Source organism: Stegostoma tigrinum, chromosome 25 (genome assembly GCF_030684315.1).
Source record: "Stegostoma tigrinum isolate sSteTig4 chromosome 25, sSteTig4.hap1, whole genome shotgun sequence".
Lineage (NCBI taxonomy): Eukaryota > Metazoa > Chordata > Chondrichthyes > Orectolobiformes > Stegostomatidae > Stegostoma > Stegostoma tigrinum.
Window position 1 is genome coordinate 35,993,971 of NC_081378.1, and position 19,061 is coordinate 36,013,031.

The following is a 19,061-nucleotide window of genomic DNA, read 5'->3' on the forward strand; positions in this document are numbered from 1 at the left end:
CTGAGTGGAATTTACACATCAGCAGAAATCCCGATGCAATTCCTTATGATTAGCAAATCCCCTCTGCCCCCTTCAAAACAAAATCTAGAACCCACTGACAGAATCTTTTAAATTTGGAAGAATTTGGAGTTTTCTGAATCACTAGAGTTTAAAAGGCACTCAGAATATGTAAGAGGATTAAAAACCAACTCTAACTCTCTCTGATGAAGGGTCTAGGCCCGAAACGTCAGCTTTTGTGCTCCTGAGATGCTGCTTGGCCTGCTGTGTTCATCCAGCCTCACATTTTATTATCTTGGAATCTCCAGCATCTGCAGTTCCCATTATCTCTAACTCTTGGGTGTCAGCTTTCCTGCTCCCAAGATGCTGCTTGGCCTGCTCTGTTCATCCAGCTCCACGCCTTGTTATCTCGGATTCCCCAGCATCTGCAGTTTCTATTATCTCTAACTGCTAGGTAACTGGAACTGAACCTCTGACTCACTGTGCACACTCACCCACAGCTGCATTCCCCCACCCCTAACTAACCCTTCCTGACCTGAGCAGATCCCTCCGCACCTGACACCTCCACCACCCCATAATTGTGAATGGTGGTGGACGATTAAACAACTCACTGGAGGAGGAGGCTCCTCAAATATCCCCATCCTTAATGATTGAAGAGCCCAGCAGTCACTGCAAAAGATGAGGCCGAAGCTTTCACAGCAATCTTCAGCCAGAAGTGCCGAGTGGATGGTCCATCTCGGGCTCCTCCAGTGGTCAGCATTACAGATACCAGTCTTCAGCCAATTCGATTCACTCCATGTGATAGCCTGAAATGGTTGGAGGCACTAGATACTGCAAGGGCTACAGGCTCTGATAACATTCTGGCAATAGTACCACAGACTTGTGCTCCAGAGCTTGCTGCTGCACCAGCCAAGCTGTTCCAATATAGTTAAAACACTGGCATCTATCCGACAGTGTAGAAGATTGCCCAGTATATCCTGTACATTAAAACAAAACAGCAGGCCAAATCCAACCCGGCCAATTACTGTCCCATCAGTCTCCTCTTAATCATCAGTCAAGTGATGAAAGGTGTCATCAACAATGCTATCAAGCAGCACTGCTCGGCAATAATCTGCTCAGTGATGCCCAGTTTGGGTTCTGCCAGGGCCACTCAGCTCCTGACATCATTACAGCCTTGGTTCAAACATGGACAATAGAGCTGAATTCCAGAGGTGAGGTGAGAGTGACATCAAGGCTGCATTCGACCAAGTGTGGGATCAAGGAGCCCTAGCAAAACTGGAATCAATGGGTATCATGGGGCAAACACTGTGGTGGTTGGAGTCATACCTGACAGATAGGAAAATGGTTGTGGTTATTTGATGTCCGTAATCTCAGCTCCAGGATATCTCCACAGAAGTTCCACAAGGTAGAGTCCTCGGCCCAACCATCGTCAGCTGCTTCATCAATGACCTTCCATAATAAGGTCAGAAGTGGGGATGTTTGCTAATAACTGCACAATGTTCAGCACCATTCATGACTCCTCAGATACTGAAGCAGCCCATGTTCACATGCAGCAAGATCTGGCCAATATTCAGGCTTGGGCTGACAAATGGCAAGTAACATTCATGCCACACAAATGGCAGGCTATGACCATCAACAACAATAGACATTGTAACCACTGCCCCATGACATTCAATGGTGTTACCCTCACTGAATTCCCCACTATCAACGTATTGCGAGTTATTGTTGATCAGAAACTCACTGGACTCACCACATAAATGCAGTGGCTACAAGAGCAGGCCAGAGGCTAGGAACACTGTGGCCAGTACTTCACCTTCTGTCTCGTCAAAGACTGTCCACCATCTACAAGGCACAAGTCAGGAGTGTGATGGAATATTCCCCACTTGCCTGGGTGAGTGCAGCCCCAATAACACTCAAGAAGCTTGACACCATCCAGGACAAAGCAGCCCGCTTGATTGGTACTGCGTCCACAAGATCCACTCCTTCCACCACCGACGCTCAGTACAGCAGTGTGTACTATCTACAAGGTGCACTGCAGAAATTCACCAAAGATCCTCAGACAGCACCTTCCAAACCCATGACCACTTCCAGCTGGAAGGACAAGGGCAGCAGATATATGGGAACACCACCACCTTCAATTTCCTCTCCAAGCCACTCGCCATCCTGACTTGGAAATATTTCACTGTTCCTTTGCTGTCACTGAGTCAAAATCCTGGAATTCCCTCCCTAATGGTGTTGTTTGTCAGCTCATAGCAAATGAACTGCAGTAGTTCAAGAAGGCAGCCCACCACCACCTTCTCAATGGCAACTAGCGACAGGGCAATAAATGCTGGCCACACCCTGCAAAATGAATAAATAAAAACGCATATCTACTCACTCACCACCCCACCCCCAGCATTCCTACTCCAAGCTTACCTGCCCACCTGCTTCCCTCCCTCTCTTTTCCACCCCCCAACTTAACTGCCACCCAAATAAACACTCATACGTTTCCCTAGTTCCCAATCTACGTGACACTACCTTCACCACCAAACTCACCCACCTGGACTCCTCACTTAGTTCCATACTTTTTCACTGTAGCTTTCCATATTTCCACTGGGCACATAGAATACAGCACTGAGTACTGCACAAAGTGACATGCTTCAACAGTGATCTTCTCAAAACCGAATCTCAGGATTTCTGGGCAGGTTTGTAACAGGAAGACCCTGACCCGGAATTTCCATCTCAGAGGTCACAAAGTAAATGGATATATTTTAATTGGAACAAGGTTTAAACTAACCCTAACTCTAATAACTATATTTGGAATTTCTGGGCCACCTTTTAATGCTGATGTGCCTTTAAAATATTGGGAATATTGTAATACACATACTGCAACAAAAACACACAAGATAACCTTCAATGTCATCCCCTTTAGGGTGTTCAAAGGCAGTAGCACGTTTAAGCATTTTGTTGATGTTGGTAATCTGCTTGAGGTTTGATGTTGAGGTTTATATTGTTACATTGACTGTGTTTCATATCTTCACCACAGTACAACTTTATTTTGTGCTCAAAACATTTCTCACCGCTTTATTTGAGCTTATTCTTGAATGCTAGTAGCGATTGCAAAGTAGCAAAGCAACAGTGACAACTTTATAAATGAGTCACATTGGAGCTGTTTAAAAGGTGAGCCAACCTCAACACAAAATGCATATTTTGAGCTGCGTTAATTTAAGGTATAACTTATTTTCATTACCACAACCCTCCCACCCCACAGAAATATAAATTGGCAGTAACACTCTTGAGAGCTTTGAGGTGGGACTTTTAAATTCTTTAATTCATGGATAATGGTAGATTGTGGACATTTTATATGCCACTGATTACCTTGTTTTGAGTTTCTGTTATTTGTGTCCATTATGTTATGTATTCTCTCAGGAGTTTGCTACAATTTTACTTATTGTAGATCTTGTGTGGTAGTTGCATATGAGCTGTCAACTTCAACAGATATTATTTATATGTGTTTTCTGTTATTTCTAATTTTGATTTAACATTTGCTTTAACATTGGACAACATCATAATTGTGAATGCTTTTCATTGTAGGCTGAAAATGATAAGCATAACTCGCACAAAAATGTGAAGCACACTCGCTGACTGTCTTCACACTCGTATTCTTCACCCTCGCTTACTCTCACCACCCTTGCCAGACATATCACATCAACCTACTGGACTCATGCATGCAAACGACAGCTGAATGAAGAAGTCACTCCTGATCAGTACACCGCCTCTTCCCCTCTGCCGTGCCTTCTTAGGATATCATTGGAGTCACTTGTTACCCCAGGTTACAACTTCTGGGAAATTCAAATAGATTTGGCTCCAGGATATGTAGCCCCAGTGGAACGTGTTCACCCTCACACTCTCGCTGCTGCAGGTGTATAGCTTCACTGGTTTGTGCATACCTTGACAGCGTTAAAGGCAAAAGGATTAAACAGTGACAACATTTTTGGAGTTGAGCCTAAAGAACCCATGTTATCTTCCTGAAATCTCCTGCGAACAAGTCAGTGCCAAAGAAAAGCTCAGCTGGCTGAGTGAGGGACTGGAAAAATCAGAAGCCAGTGATCCTGCAGCTTTCCTGCCCACTGCCTTCCTCTACAAAATGTGCAGCGGAGGCTGCTTTTCCCAGAACAGAGTCCCTGAGCCACATCAGGTGATATTTTGCAGAAAGTACAAAAGCCTTAAGAAAGCAACTTGATTTGAAAGATGCATTGGCATGAAGCATTGGCCAGCTTTAAGCTTGGACTCTGCGTGCAGGGCATCTTTTAGTCAAACTAAGAGAAACAGCTTTGTCAGCAATCAAGTGCACAAGGGCCTGTTTACTGAGCACTCTGGACATCAGTAATTTTGAAGGTGCAGTTCCTGTCCATTATTCAGGAAAAAAAACACAGGAAATCCTGCTTGTGATTAGAGCCCCTCTAGAACACAATTTGACCTGACTCAATTTTGTATCAGATCCTTTGTTAATTGTTTCACTTGTGACATTCATTTTGCAGGACAGTGTACAATGACAATGAAAACAGATTTTCTTTTACAAAATTATCCTTCAGAGTTATGTGGGTTGAAAACTTTTACTTCAATCAGATGTGCTTTATTGTATTCTGCTGCATGTTGAAATTACATTGTGAATTTGTTTACTCCACAGAAGTAAATAATTCAGACCTAATAATCACACACTTGTATGTTTAGTGATGAATCTGACTAAGACCTAAGACCATAACATATAGGAGCAGAATTAGGCCGTTCATCTAATTGAATCTGCTCTACGATTAGTTTATGGTTTAATGCTTCTCAACCACATTCTTCTGCCTTCTCCCCATGACCCTCGATTCCCATACTAAACAAAAATCTATCTATCTCTGTCTTAAATAAATTCAATGACTTGGCTTCCACAGCCTTCTGTACCAATGAATTCCACTGTTTTACCACCCTCTGGCTGAAAAAAACTTCTTCTCATCTCAGCGCTAAAGGGTCATCCCTTAACTCCGAGCCTGTGTCCTTAGATCCTAGTCTCTCCTACTAGTGGAAACGCCTTCTCCACACCCAAGCCTGTTATATTCTTTACGTTCTAATCAGATCTCCCTTAATCCTGCTAAACTGTAAATACACAGCCAGAGTCCACACTTGCTATTCATATGACAAGCCGTTCATCCCCAGGATCATTCTTGAAAACCTCCTCCGGACTCCTGTTTAATGCCAGCACATTCTTCTTTAAATATGGAGCCCAAAACTGTTCACAATATTTACAAATGTGTCTGACCTGAGCCTTATTCAGTCTTAGCAGTACATCTCTGCTCTTGTGTTCTAGCTCTCTTGAAATGAATGCTAACATTACATTTGCCTTCCCAATTACTAACAAAACTGGCACGTCAACCTAAAGAGAATCCTGAAATAAGTCCCATAAGTCCCTTTGTGCTCCAGATTTCCAAAACCTTTCTCCATTTAGGAAATAGTCTATGCCTCTATTCTTCCCACCAAAGTGCGCAACTTCACACTTGCCCACACTGTATTGCATCTGCACCTCTTTACCCACCCTCCCAGCCTGTCCAAGTCCTTCTGCAACTTCCCTGCTTCCTCAGTACTACCTATCCCCCCACCCATCTTTGTGTCATCTGCAAACTCAGTTCTTTCCTGCACGTCGTTCATGTATAATGAAAGTTTTTGTGGTCCCAGCACTAAACTCTGCGGAACTCCACCTGTCACCGGCTGCCATCCTGAAAAAAGGCCGCTTTAACCTTACTCTTGGCCTTCTTGCCATGCACATACCTTGACGAATATCATGGGCTCTTATCTTATTTTGCGGCCTCCTGTGTGGCACCTTGTGAAAGGCTTTCTGGAAATCCACATAGCTTGTTTCCATTTGTTGAACTTGCTTGTTACTCCCTCAAAGAGTTCTAACAGACTTGTCAGGCATGGCCTCCCCTTGACGAGCCCATGCTGGGTCAACCATATATTACCCTGCACTTTGAAGTATTATGCAATGTCATCCCTAATAGTTGACTCTCAAATTTTACTAATGACCAAGATCATGCCAACAAATCTATAATTTCCTCTCCTCTGCTCTCCCTTTGAAACAGGTACGTTTCTTTAGCTATTTTCCAGTCCTCTGGTACCTACCCTGACTCCGGTGAACCCTGAACAAGAAGATCAGCAGAGGAAACAAAACACTAAATCTCAGACCTTGCAACTTCCCCAGAACCTTTTCTTCGTGATAGCCACTACCCTGACCTGTGTCCCCTGACTCTGTTGAAGTTTTGATGTACTGCTGGTGTCTTCCACTGTGAAAACTGATGAAAACTGATTCACTTCCTCTGCTATTTCTTTGTTCCCCATTACTACTTCTCTTGTCTCACTTTCCATCAGTCCAGTATCCAGTCTTGGCCTCTCTCTTCCCTTTTGTATATCTAAAGTAGTCTTGCAATCTTCTTTTATATTCCTAACTGTTTTACCACCATGTTTCACCTTCTGACTACTATTGTGCTTTAGTTATCCTCTGATGGTTTTTAATGTCTTTCCAATTGTCAGGTATCCCATTAATCTCCAATACATTGTATGATTTATCTTCTACAGTTATGCTGTCCCTGACTTTCCTTGTCAGCCATCATTGCCTTCTTGCTCCCCTTAATATGATTCTTCCTCCTTGGGAAGAATTTCTGCTGCGCTTTCGTAATCACCCACGGAAAGTCTGCCATTGCTGCTCCACTGTCTTCCCTGTTACACTCCCCTTCCAATTAACTGGCCAGCACCTCCTTCATGTCTTTGTAGTTCCTTTTACCCAATTGTAACACCCTTACATCTGACTCCAGCTTCTCCCTTTCAAACTGCAAGGTGAATTCTATGATATTATCATCATAGCCTGTGCAGTTTCCTTCACCTTCAGCTTCCTAATCAAGTCTGCAACATCACCAAATCCAGAATTGTCTGTTCCCTAGTGGGTTCTATCACTAGCTGCTGTCTCATAGACAGGCCCCAAATTCATTTTCTTGTGATCTGCCGCCAACCTGATTTTCCCAGTCCACCTACATATTGAAGTCCCATGATTATTGTAATAGTGCCTTTCTTACATGCCTTTTCTGTCTCCTGATTTATTTTCTTCCCCTCACCCTGACTACTGCTAGGAGGCCTGTACATAACTCTTGTTAAGGTTATTTTTCCTTTGTGGTTCCTCAACGCTACCTACACAGATTCTACACCTTTTGACTTATTTCACTTCCTGTCATCCATTGAATTTCATTTCTTAAGCAAGAAACGAAGCAACTTGTTTCTTTGCCCAGTTGTCTGTTTTTTCTGGAGGATACATATCCTTGGATATTTATTTCCTGCTCTGATCGCTTTGTAGCCATGTCTCTGTGATGCCCACTACATTTTATTTGCTGGTTTCAATCTGTGCTACAAGCTCATTTATCTTGTTTTGTACACTGCATGCATTTAAATACAACATCTTCAATCTGGCATTGACTGCTGTCCTCATAGTTGTCCCCTTAGCTGCTGTGTTTAAAGTTAGACTCCTGATCCTGCCCATACTCTGTCCTATTACTGGTTCTGTAAACTTTCATAACCTCTTGTAAGCTGGTCCCCCACCTTAACTCTTTATGTAATTTTTCATGCTACTGACCCCGTTCCCCCCAGTCCTCCTCCCCCACCCACTATTTAATTTAAATTCTAATCGCAAGATACAAGTAGTTTGTGGAAGATGCACTCCTTGAAAGATGCAAGATTACTTGCATCTATTCAGAGAAAGTTCTAAATTGAATGGTGCCACAGATTGTTATTTCGGACTTCTACAGCTTAGTTAGAAATACGTGAGACTTATGAGATTTTGTTACATGAGACATTCTGGAACATGAGGAATGCTCTGGCCCCAAGCGCAGCAAAGAATACAGTGGGATAATGACCCATTGTGTCAGCTGTCCTGTCTCACTGTACAATCTCAGGATTTTCAGAGGATTGCTGTGAAACCTGATGACTGGCACAGGCTTGTACCTTAGTTAGACCCAGACCAACCTGGTGAGAAAGAACCCCACGCCCTTCCCAAACCACCACCTGCCTTTGACCTATGCGCAGAGGAGTGCTCTAAATCAAATGTTACTGATTTCTCTGGCGCTCCATTGTGACCGTGAGACACACCCAGTGATTGACCAGAGAAGGTGGACTGTTTTCATTTCAATACCCACAAAGCTGTTAAATTGTTTGAGCCTTGAGAGAGCAGTAGCCAGTGTCAGCAACTCGGACTAAGTTTGTGTATTCGCTTCTCCAATCCCTTTGCAAAACCCTCTCAACGCCTGCACCCTTGCGACAACAAGGGTTATACAAATGACCCAGAGCTGGATTTGGGTGCACTTCCATCACATAGAAGTAGCAGACATGTTGGTCTTGGTTAGATGCCTAGACAATCCCCATCCCAAGGCCCTGATTATTTAATTTTTTCTTGCACTTTTCCTGTAACTTCTGAACAATTTTGGAAAATGTAAGGTAAATTGATGACCTTCCCCTTTTCTGTTTCAATCTTATTTTTCAATAATTTGCAGAAATATATTTTGCAATAATAATATGAAAGTTTTTTTCATGTTGTTTATTTGACAAATGCGTTTTTCACGAATGTCTTGTGATGGTATTTCCTTTTGCTGCTCTTTGCTTGAACAGAACAATGAGAATGAAACCGCGTTGCATTGTGCAGCACAGTATGGACACTCGGAGGTGGTCGCTGTCCTTTTGGAGGAACTGACTGATCCCACTATAAGGAACAACAAGTTTGAAACCCCCCTTGACTTAGCTGCACTCTATGGCCGCTTGCAAGTGGTCAAGATGTTAATAAACGCGCATCCCAATTTGATGAGCTGCAATACCAAAAAGCACACTCCTTTACATCTCGCTGCACGCAATGGACACAAGGCTGTGGTCCAGGTTTTGTTGGAGGCCGGCATGGATGTGAACTGTCAGGTGGGTGAAAATGTAGGTTACGGTGCACTCATTGTAGAATCGTAGACAAATACAGTGCAGAAGGAAGCCATTTGTGCCTATCCTGGCTCTTTGCAGCTATCCAGTCATCCCATTGCTCTACTCTTTGGGCATAGCCCCTTAGGTTTTCTGTTTTAACTTGGAATAATGGGCAGATTTTGAAATATACAAATATACTATTCAGCTATATAATTATATATACATAAAACTGTAAAATTATCAATCCCAAAAATATATAGTATTTTCCCACTAATCTTGGTTTTTATGCTTGCAATTATAAATCCCCTTCCCATTGTCGGAAGGAATGAGAATGTGAACACTGGTTTAAGTTAATTGACAAACAAAGCAATTGGAGACATGGGAGGGGAAAACCTTTTCATGAAGAAAGTAGATTGGGTCCGGAATGCACTGCATGAAAATGTGGTGGAAACAGATTCAGTTGGGGTATTCAAGAGGGGGTTGTGTTATTCTCTGCAAAGTAAGACTTTGAGAGTAGAATTTTGTATATGCTGCGACAAATACCTCTCAGGTACATGTTTTTGTAGAGCCTGAGTTATTTAGTGTGGATACAGTAGACATCTTTTGGTCTAAGTAAAAAGAGCTTAGTAGCTAAGATATAGTTTGAGTGTTGCTGAAGCATGGCAGTTAACTGCCGATCATCATTAATTGATGCATTCCCTTTTGCCCTGCCTCTATCAGTCTCAGTCCATTTGCCAACCCATCTGCATTCTTCTCTCATGCAATATAAATTATTTTCTTCTTTAACGTTTGCTTCTTATAAAATATTCTGGTGAGTGTGTGGCAGAAAAATTTGAATAATGTCTATATTTTTGGCAATACTCAAGTTCTGTAATACCAAAAGATATAGTTTCTTGTATTTCCACAACAATTTACACATTATCAGGATATGGTTTACATTATTAGAGAGACTGTTAGGAGTCTGGTTCCTCCAAAAGCCTTAGACCAGTCCCCAAATATCATCACAGAAAGTGATGCTGATGACACAATTAGTGGTAATGCTTTCAGACCCTCATACTACATTCCCTTGCCCTCCCACATGTGTTGCACTACATGATTGTTAGACATTTATTTTTGTAATTACATTGACCAGTATCCCACTTCCTTGCCATTTCTTTGAATTTATCAATTCAGACCATCTGGATGTTTCACTGGTCTCCCTGAATGTGTTCTCTTTGGATGTGGCAGAATGTTAGCTGGCCTCTTGGACAATCTTCCTGATGGTCTGAGGTATTCCTCTGTTGTCAGACTCTCCATTCAGTTCATCGTAGTCAATAATTAAGGATATCTCAATCATAAGGGGATGAAGTTTGTGCAATTCCTTCACATGACCTTATTGGCAGTATGAGCAATGTATTATGTCTGTTGGCTTCCAGCTGTGTGGAAGATTGTGCCTTTTCTGTTTAAATCCCTAATCCACACCTATTCTTCATTCTCCCCCCTGCCCCCCAATCTCTGGCAAATTCCTCGTATGGTAGCATTTATTGTAATGTGTGGCTTGCTGATTGTGATAGGATTCGTCTTTGTCATGTACTGCTTGGTAATCATGATGGTGTAATTGCAGACCTAATTTCTCAGGTTAGTTAGTGAGCCGAGCCTTCAGCTTTCTGTCCATCATGAGACAGTTATAGACTGCTTTGGGGTATGGTTAATTCATTAATGCTGTGATGAAATTGGAATGCCATTTCTGATGCCACATTTGCCCTCCCTGTTAGTTTGTGGATTCTAGATTGAGCTTGTGACATGCCCAAATCCAAACTTATCGGTGAAGTGGCTGAAGCTGTCATTTGTGAATTGTGTCCTTTTATCTGAAACAAGCACATCAGGGAGACTGTGTGTTGTAAATATCATTTTGAACACCCCAATAATTCCTTCTGTAGTTCTATGCAATTTCTTAACCTTGAACCACCAGGATAAATATTTGCTGATGATGTCGTGAAATTCTCCACTAAATACAAACAAATCTATCGCGACACTTCCCAAGGTCAGGTTGAGAATGTTTTGAGTATTCAAATGACAGTGGAGGAAGTGGGTCTAGATAAATTCCTCCATCAGAGAGCCAGTCCAATACAATGGGCCAAATGGTCTTTTTCTACGCACTGACCGTTCTATAATTTCTATGATTTCTATTTTGATCATAGCCTTTGATACTCAGTGTAGTTGACATGAGGTGATTTAAATAGTATTGACTATCTTTTTGTAAATCATACTTTAATGTTAGATTTGCATGAATTTGACTGGACAATGCTGCTCAGATTACCTATTTTAAATTTAGTTGCACGCATCAAAGGTTCAAATCAAATATTTGTCATTTTTCAATTTTTCAACAATTTCTGTGAAGGAAATTGCTTAAAGAATTGATCAGCAATAGGTCAAAAATAATTCTCCTGTGGCATTTGCATTGTCTGTGCAAAAATTGAACAAACTGCCACTTTGTCTCTATAACAATAATAGTGAGGACTTGAAGATTCTATTACATGGCGCCAACTCCAGCCTGTCAAACACAAATTCAAAATTGAACGCTTTTGGAAATACTTTTTAAAACATTTTCCTATGATATGTTACTATAACTCCATTTATATTGGAGATTACTTGGTCGGGAAAATGACAACTCAGTAAAGAAAGGAAATGACTTATGTGTGTAGAAACAAACTAACCTCAAAATGTTATGTGGAGTGATTGCCCCCAGCAGAAGCAAAAAAAACCCATCTTTTTTCCAGTTAAATTCCTGGAAATGGTGTGGCAAGAGAGATTTCCTTTGTTTGACATCATCAATTCCTAATCATTCAAGGAAACAAGACAGGAAGAACCTTTCTGAATAAGGCGAGGCTTTTGTATCCTGTGCATCCATTTTATACATAATACAGCAGTTTGAATGCTGGTAAGAGCTTTCTGTGGTTTAGCTGTCTTTTATACCAATTATCTCAGTAACCACTTGTGTTTGAGAAAGCTGTTGATATTTCTGCTGATATGCATTAAGCTGTGAAAAGACTGAATAACCAAAACCACAAAGCAATGTACTGAGCTACAAAATACTCTGGGCACGCTCATTTTCAAACTCTGCACAGCTACTTATTGTGACAATCTTTAAGACATCAGCACTAATCTGATGTATGCAACCAGTTGAGATGCCGAAGGAGCAAAAGGTAATGGTTTCAATCATATCCAGTATTGGTATGTTTCAAGTATGAGCATTATTTTTGCAATAAACACAGAACGTGAGCAGAATAGTGGCATTTGAAAATATGTATTTAAATCATAGAATGCCATTCAATATGTTTGTTGTGAAGAATGGGACAGATGAACGATGTTAATAACTTGTTGCAGTCAGTTAGAAGTTCAATATATTATCAGTTCCAGTTAATTTGAGTGCAGTTATAAAAATCCACATGTGTGCTTTGTAGACAGAGAAGGGGAGTGCCCTGCATGAAGCTGCTTTGTTTGGAAAGCTGGATGTTGTCCGAATTCTACTAGAAGCAGGTAAGATTTAAGCCACTCTCCTGTTTTATGTTTGCTATCAAAGCTTCTTTTTGACAGTTTGAAACTATAAAATAAACCATAATTTTCTTTTTCAGTGTAACAGTGATTTAATTTTACAGGGATATATCAGATTTTATAAATATAAGCATTCCATTGTTTTCAGTGAATATGAACTTCAGTTGTTACTGCTTCAAATAGTAGTTGTATGTTTTGCATTTGTTACTGATGATGTGTTGAGTAGTGCATTAACCTAAATCAGATGGCCCACTTCTGATAGTAGTGGAAACAGTGTTTTCAGGTGCCAGTATTTTTTTAAATTCCTGTGAAAAATAGATCACTTTATGTGGGTTTATTCTCTTGATGAAAACATGGTGATTAACACATTCATTGCTGATATCAGTCAGTGTAGTTTTTAGCTCCTGAAAGGAATTACTCTTTTGATATCATTTTTTTCTAAGTCGTATCAAAAGTGTGTCAATTTACATTTTTATGGAAAATCTTTTCTCTTAATGTGCCACAGCATTGTGTAATACAAAAGTATATACGAAATAGCAAGCAAGTTAACTTTTGAAAGCATGTGTGACAAACAGTTTCACCTATGAAATAGGTTTCAAAACTTGTGGATGCACCGTGATTTAGCAAATGCATGAAACATCAGAACTGATTGGTTAAAATAGACAACTGTGCAAATTTTGTTGAGAATTTCACTATCTTCAATTGAAAAGCACCAGTGAAAAACCTTAAGTCAATTCCCAACAACAACACAATAAAATAGAGTTTACTTCTTTTCAATGTGTTAATTCAGAGGGACTGTAAGTAGGTTTTTGACTTGTATTTTGAGTTTTAGGATTTGGTATTCATGAAATTATTAAGTTATCTTTTCACATCTAAGAGGCAAGAGTAGAATTTAGGGACTTTTTCCTATGTGTTTTGAATTACGTTTTTGTATTTATAGATAATCCCATTCAAACATGCAATAAAAGTAAAGTCAGTATTGTCTTACCAGACCAGAGGGCTGCTCTCTTGTTAGAAAGAGATGACTAGTGGTGGTTTAACCCAAGGATCACCATGCCTTAGGTGAGCATAGAGCATTAGAAAGAGAGTCCTTCATAGTAATCTGAGCCAGTGCAAGAATTGAATATACTGTGTTGAAGTTACGCTAGATCGTAAACTGGCCGTCAGCCAACTCGTAATTTTAACTTTTGTCAGTGGTATTCAACTACTGTTGTCTGAGTTACCTCCGTTGGAAATAACAACACGTTATTGCTGAGAATATTAAATTAACGTAGCCATGTTTGAGAAAAGCATCAGATTGAGTGACACATTGAAAAGTGTTAATGACTGGGACCCATAGTAGGGGTGTAGCACTTCTGAGTTTTGGTTTGCTGACATTAGGCCTGGCATAGAAGGTGGTGCCAGTGGTGGAAGCACTCTGAAAATTGTAAATCTCTTTAATTCACTTTCTTTCTGTCTGCCTGTCCTTCATTCTGTATTCACACTCTATGGTTGTGGCTGCTTGAGTGTGAGAAAAGAGTGTTGAGGAAAGATTGTTGATTGATTGGTAAATTGACTCTGGTAGAGGTGTTGCCATGAGGAATGCACAGTGAAAGGATTGTTGCCCCCATACTTCAGTTTAATTCAAAACAACACAATCCCTGACATTTTACTTTTGCCAGCAGAGGAAAACTTCCCTGGAGTAATAATATATGTAATTCCCAGTATGTGCAAGTGAGTCGCATTACAAGCCTAACTGATAATCTTAAATTGGTTGTTAGTTTAATTAGCACACTTGGGATTGTCCAATTGATGATAACACATGTAATGTCGGACATTGTGTTCTGAGGTTTGCAAGCCTGTTGTAAGTAACTGAAAGTTTGATTTAATTTGCCAGTCATTGTGATGTATAGTCCATATACCTGATCTCACAGCACTACTTACAACCTGCCAATTGCGTATGAATTTTTTCACAGAGTTGATCTCTTTCATTGATCACAGGGAAAGAGTACTGGTCATGCTCAACCTCGCAGTGCTTGGAAAGGTCAGAACACAATGTCTAATATTAGGTGTAATTTCATTATTGGACACCATTTGCTGAAAAATCCCTGGTTTGCCAAGAATTATGCTAACAACCAATTTAAATCATCAGTCTGGCTCACATGTAGCTCACATAGATTTACTGGATGTGTCATATGTTAATACACAGGGACCTGTTCTCCACAGACGAAAGAAACAATTCCACAAATTGTACCTTTCTTGAATTAAAATTGAATGGGACAAAAATTTTCTGGTACAGGACAAAAAATTTCTGCATCCTCCAGATCAACACTTAGTCAAACAGTCATAAAACATTGAAACAGCATTGATCCTTTGGTCCAACACATCCATGCCAATCAGATATTCCAATCTGACCAAGTCCCATTTGTCAGCAAGTGGCCCATATCCCTCCAAACCCTGCCTATTTGTTTACCCATCCAGATGCCTTTTAAACATTGTAATTGTACCAGCCTCCACCACTTCCACCAGCAGCTCGTTCCGTACACACACCACGCTCTGCACGAAAAAGTTACTCCTCAGGACTTTTAAAATTTTTTCCTCTCTCTCCTTAAACCTATGTCCTCTAGTTTTGGACTCTCCCACCCCAGAAAAAGACCTTTGCTGTTAACTCTATCCATGTCCCTCATGATTTCATAAACCTCAATAAGATCACCCCTCAGTCTCTGTTGGTCCTGGGGAAAAAAGCCCTAGCCTATTCAGCCTCCTGTAGCTCAGACCCTCGAGTCTTGGCAACATCCTTGTAAATCTCTTTTGCGACCTCTCAAGTTTAATAATATTTTTCCTATAGAAGGGTAAACAGAATTGTATACAGTATTCCAAAAGTGGTTCACCAGCGTCCTGTACAACCGCAATGTGACATCCCAATTCCGATATTCAGTGTTATGACCCATGAAGGCAAGCATACCAAACACTGCCTTCACCACCCTATCTACCCGTGACCCCACTTTTAAGGAGCTATGCGTCTGCACCCGTAGGTCCCTTTGTTCAGCAACACTCCACAGGGCCCTACAGTTAAGTGTACATTATAGCTTTAAAAAGGACCTGAAGGGCAACTTTTTTTACACAGAGTGTGCTTTGTATTTGGAAAGAACTGCCAGAAGAAGTGATGGTTGCAGGTACAGTTAGAACATTTAACAGACATTGGGATAATTACATGAATAGGAAAGGTTTGTAGGGACATAGGCCAAATGCAGTCAAGTAGGACTATATGTGGTCAGCGTGGACTTGATGGGCTGACCGGTCTGTTTGCATGCTATATGACACTCGGTCATTCATTGTCTAAGAATGCCCATTACAGTTTTTGAGTCCTACCCTGCTTTGCCTTGCCAAAATGCACCACCTTATATTTATCTAAATTAAACTCCCTCTGAATTAAACAGAGTCAATTTACCAAATAATCAACGTGTGCTGCTTGACCACTTTGAAATTTAACTTTCTTCGATCTGTCCTGATGAGTGCAAAACAAAAAACTTTGACAACGTGTCTCGCCTTTTTGAGCTGTTCTCAAGTTCTGTTCCACCAAATGACTGACTGGCGAATTATTTCTGGAAAAAAACCCAAATAACACACAATGATGAAACCAAGAAAATTTCACCCAATGAGAGTGGAATTGAAGTTAAACTGAGAAACGCATGTCAACAGATCAAAGTAATCCAGCAATTGCACACTGAGCCCTAACTGCGACATTCATAGTAATTGTTAGTATTTTAAAATGAAGTCCTGCATTCCAACCAATGTTCCAGCTCGTTTGAACTTCTCAGGAAACTCCTCTTATCTAATCAACAATGTCCAGCAATTTAAGCAGTACGAAAACAGGAAATGTATCAAAACCAGTTAAATGAGTGTAGTACAGGGATAGAATTAATCAATTTATTACGATATTTTCCCCTGATTTTTGGTGCACAGACATGACAGAAAATATCTGAACCAAAGTTAAGGTTTTTTGAGAGCGTCAGATTTAAATTTATTTGAGCCTTAATTTTAACCTGATTTGGGATTTGCAAGGGGGTGAGCCACACACCAAACCCTCCTCCACGGCCTCAGCAGCATTCGGTCAAGGCCAGTTGAACGCTTGTGCTTCAGTTGCATGAAGTCATTTGGAAGCTTGTAGGGAGGTAGGAGCAGAGTTCTGGGTTATACACAGAAAGGCTGACTGGCAGCAAGTCCAGCCATCGAGCTGGAGAGCCATACAACAGCAGATGGAAGGGAGCCCGGAAAAACGACAGTCCCAACTTCTGTGGTCTGGAGTCCTTTCCTTCTGATTTCATCCGCCAGAAAGCTACAATAATTTCTCACTAACACTGCAGTGTGCCTAGTATGCTAATTATTCTGATCTCAATGATGCATGCCAAGCATCAATATTTGGATAAACAAGACATAAAAATAGTATAGGCATTCCAACTGGGAGATAAAATGATTGTTTACAATGTGTGCTTTGGCCCTCTGGTCAGGCATTTTCTCTGTTTTTTACTTCCAATTTCTTCAATTGTTGAAATAACCCTAAAATTAAACAAAAGAAATGTAATCTTTTGTTCTTGAATTTTTTTGTCACTGTTGTTCTGAGTTTAGAAGGAAGATGCAGCAAGTTGTGAGTAACCATGAACCTCAGTGAGATTGCCATGTTTAGGATTTCTTCACAGTGTAAAGTTGTGATGCCTCCTTTCACCCTATTGGTATGCAAATGCAGCACTAAGGTTTATTCTCTAATTTTAATAGGTTATTTCAATTTGTTTATAAATTTACGATGAACGTCCCATTAGGATCATTCAGTGAGCAGGGAATGAACCTTGCATTGTAGCAGTTAACATCCAAAGCAAATAATGAGAAGTGACTATTATGGGGCCTGTCAATAAGTTAGGCAAGAGTACACACAAACGTTCTTGTTCCTATGAACCACATTTTCTTCTGCCAGAGACTTTTATGAAACTATTCAGGTATGTCATGATTTTCCATTCTAATCTGAGAGAATATGTTATCTTTTGCACCCTCAAGGACATCCAATTGCTTTACAACTAAGTGAGTGAATGATAAGTGTTTGCATAGTGAGATTCCACGACTAGCAACGACATACAAGAGCAGTTAGTCTGTTTTTAGTGTCATCAGTTCAGGGATAACAGGATCCAGCGTGCTGGAAAGGCATATCTGTACTTCTTGGAGACTTGGATCTTTTGTGTTCAACTGAGGAAATGCCATACAAGAGGTTAACTTCTGCTTTGAAAGACAACAGCTCCTGGAGTATAGCAGTCTCCTCAAATTGTCAACTACATTATCTGCTTGACCATGGAGTCAAAGTTGAATCCATAACCTGATTTGAGCCAAAAGCACTACGAAACAATATTGAATCATTTCAATGTCAACAAAGTCACAGACATGCCCATCACCTTCTGGGCTGCCGCTTACTCTTAGACAAAAGTGATTGCAATTGTGATCCAATTTTACCTTCAAGTATGCAGTACTGTTTGTTTGTAGGCACACTTTTTTAAAAAAATGTTTCTTGTGAAAATCTTGTTTGTAAATTTCAGCATGGACTTAATGGGCCAAATGACTTTCTTTTCTGGTAATGACTGTGATTTATCAAGGGTTTGAATCCTGCTGCAAATAATTGGACCTCATTTATTGTATTGGAACCCTTCTATTTATATACAAGTTAAAGCTGAGTCTGTAGTGAGCCAGTGAGCAAGTACTGTACTTCTAGAGGTGCCATCTTATGGACCATATTTTAAATCAAGGTCCCATGTATCCATTTAGGAGAATACGAAAGTTCCTATAGCATGATTTTGTAGAAGAGCAAGAAAGATACCTCTGGTGTTCTGGCCAATATCTATCCCTTAACAACATAAAGCAGAATATTTGGTCTTTTTCCCATTGCTTCTTTTGGCATTTTGCTGCCTGCCAATTTTCTGCAGCACTTCCTATGTTGTAATAGTGATTGCATTTCAAAATTGCTTCATTGGACATAAAATGCTTTGGGTTGTCAAGAAATGCACTATGTAAATACAAGTTTTTCTTTTCCTTTTCTTTATTGAAAGTTCTGTGATCCTGTCAGAGAAATTATAGGAAAAACAATGTTTTCTGAAATGCCAAAAAATATGCCGTGTCAAACTTAAAAAGATTCTGAAGAGGAATATTTGCACAAACTTATCCTAAGAAATACATTTCATGCCTTCAGTAGTAATATCCACCTTCATCACTTTCGATATCCTTCACTGCTGTACATTTTTGTTTGCATTAGGTTTTTTTTCCATAAGACCAGGAATTGTAGGAGCTGAAGTCGGAAAGTTGACCATCGAGTCTGCTCTGTTGTTAATTAGATCAGTTTTGATCTCATGATTCTCAAATCCACATGCCTGATTTTTCCCTATAACCTTTCGTTCCATTACTGAATAGAAATCTGATTTTCAGCCTTGAGTATACTTAATGGCCCAACCTCAACACCCCTGCTGATTCCACAGATTCTGAGAAGAAATTCCCCCTCATCTATGTCTTATGTGAGTGACCACCTAGTCTGAGATTATGCCGTCTGGCTCTAG

At 40.4% G+C, this 19,061-nt stretch overlaps 1 protein-coding gene across 14 annotated transcripts in view; it reads left to right on the forward strand.

The window, feature by feature from the left end:
* The window catches only part of anks1b (ankyrin repeat and sterile alpha motif domain containing 1B), a 766,097-nt gene that overhangs the window by 323,055 nt on the left and 423,981 nt on the right, over window positions 1-19,061 (forward strand). For 12 of the 14 annotated variants that reach the window (XM_048554436.2, XM_048554438.2, XM_048554441.2 and 9 more), the window contains 2 exons: window positions 8,665-8,961; window positions 12,402-12,477. In XM_048554436.2, coding sequence (XP_048410393.2) covers window positions 8,665-8,961; window positions 12,402-12,477 — 373 coding nt within the window. The other 2 variants (XM_048554447.2, XM_048554446.2) reach the window with 2 other exon arrangements.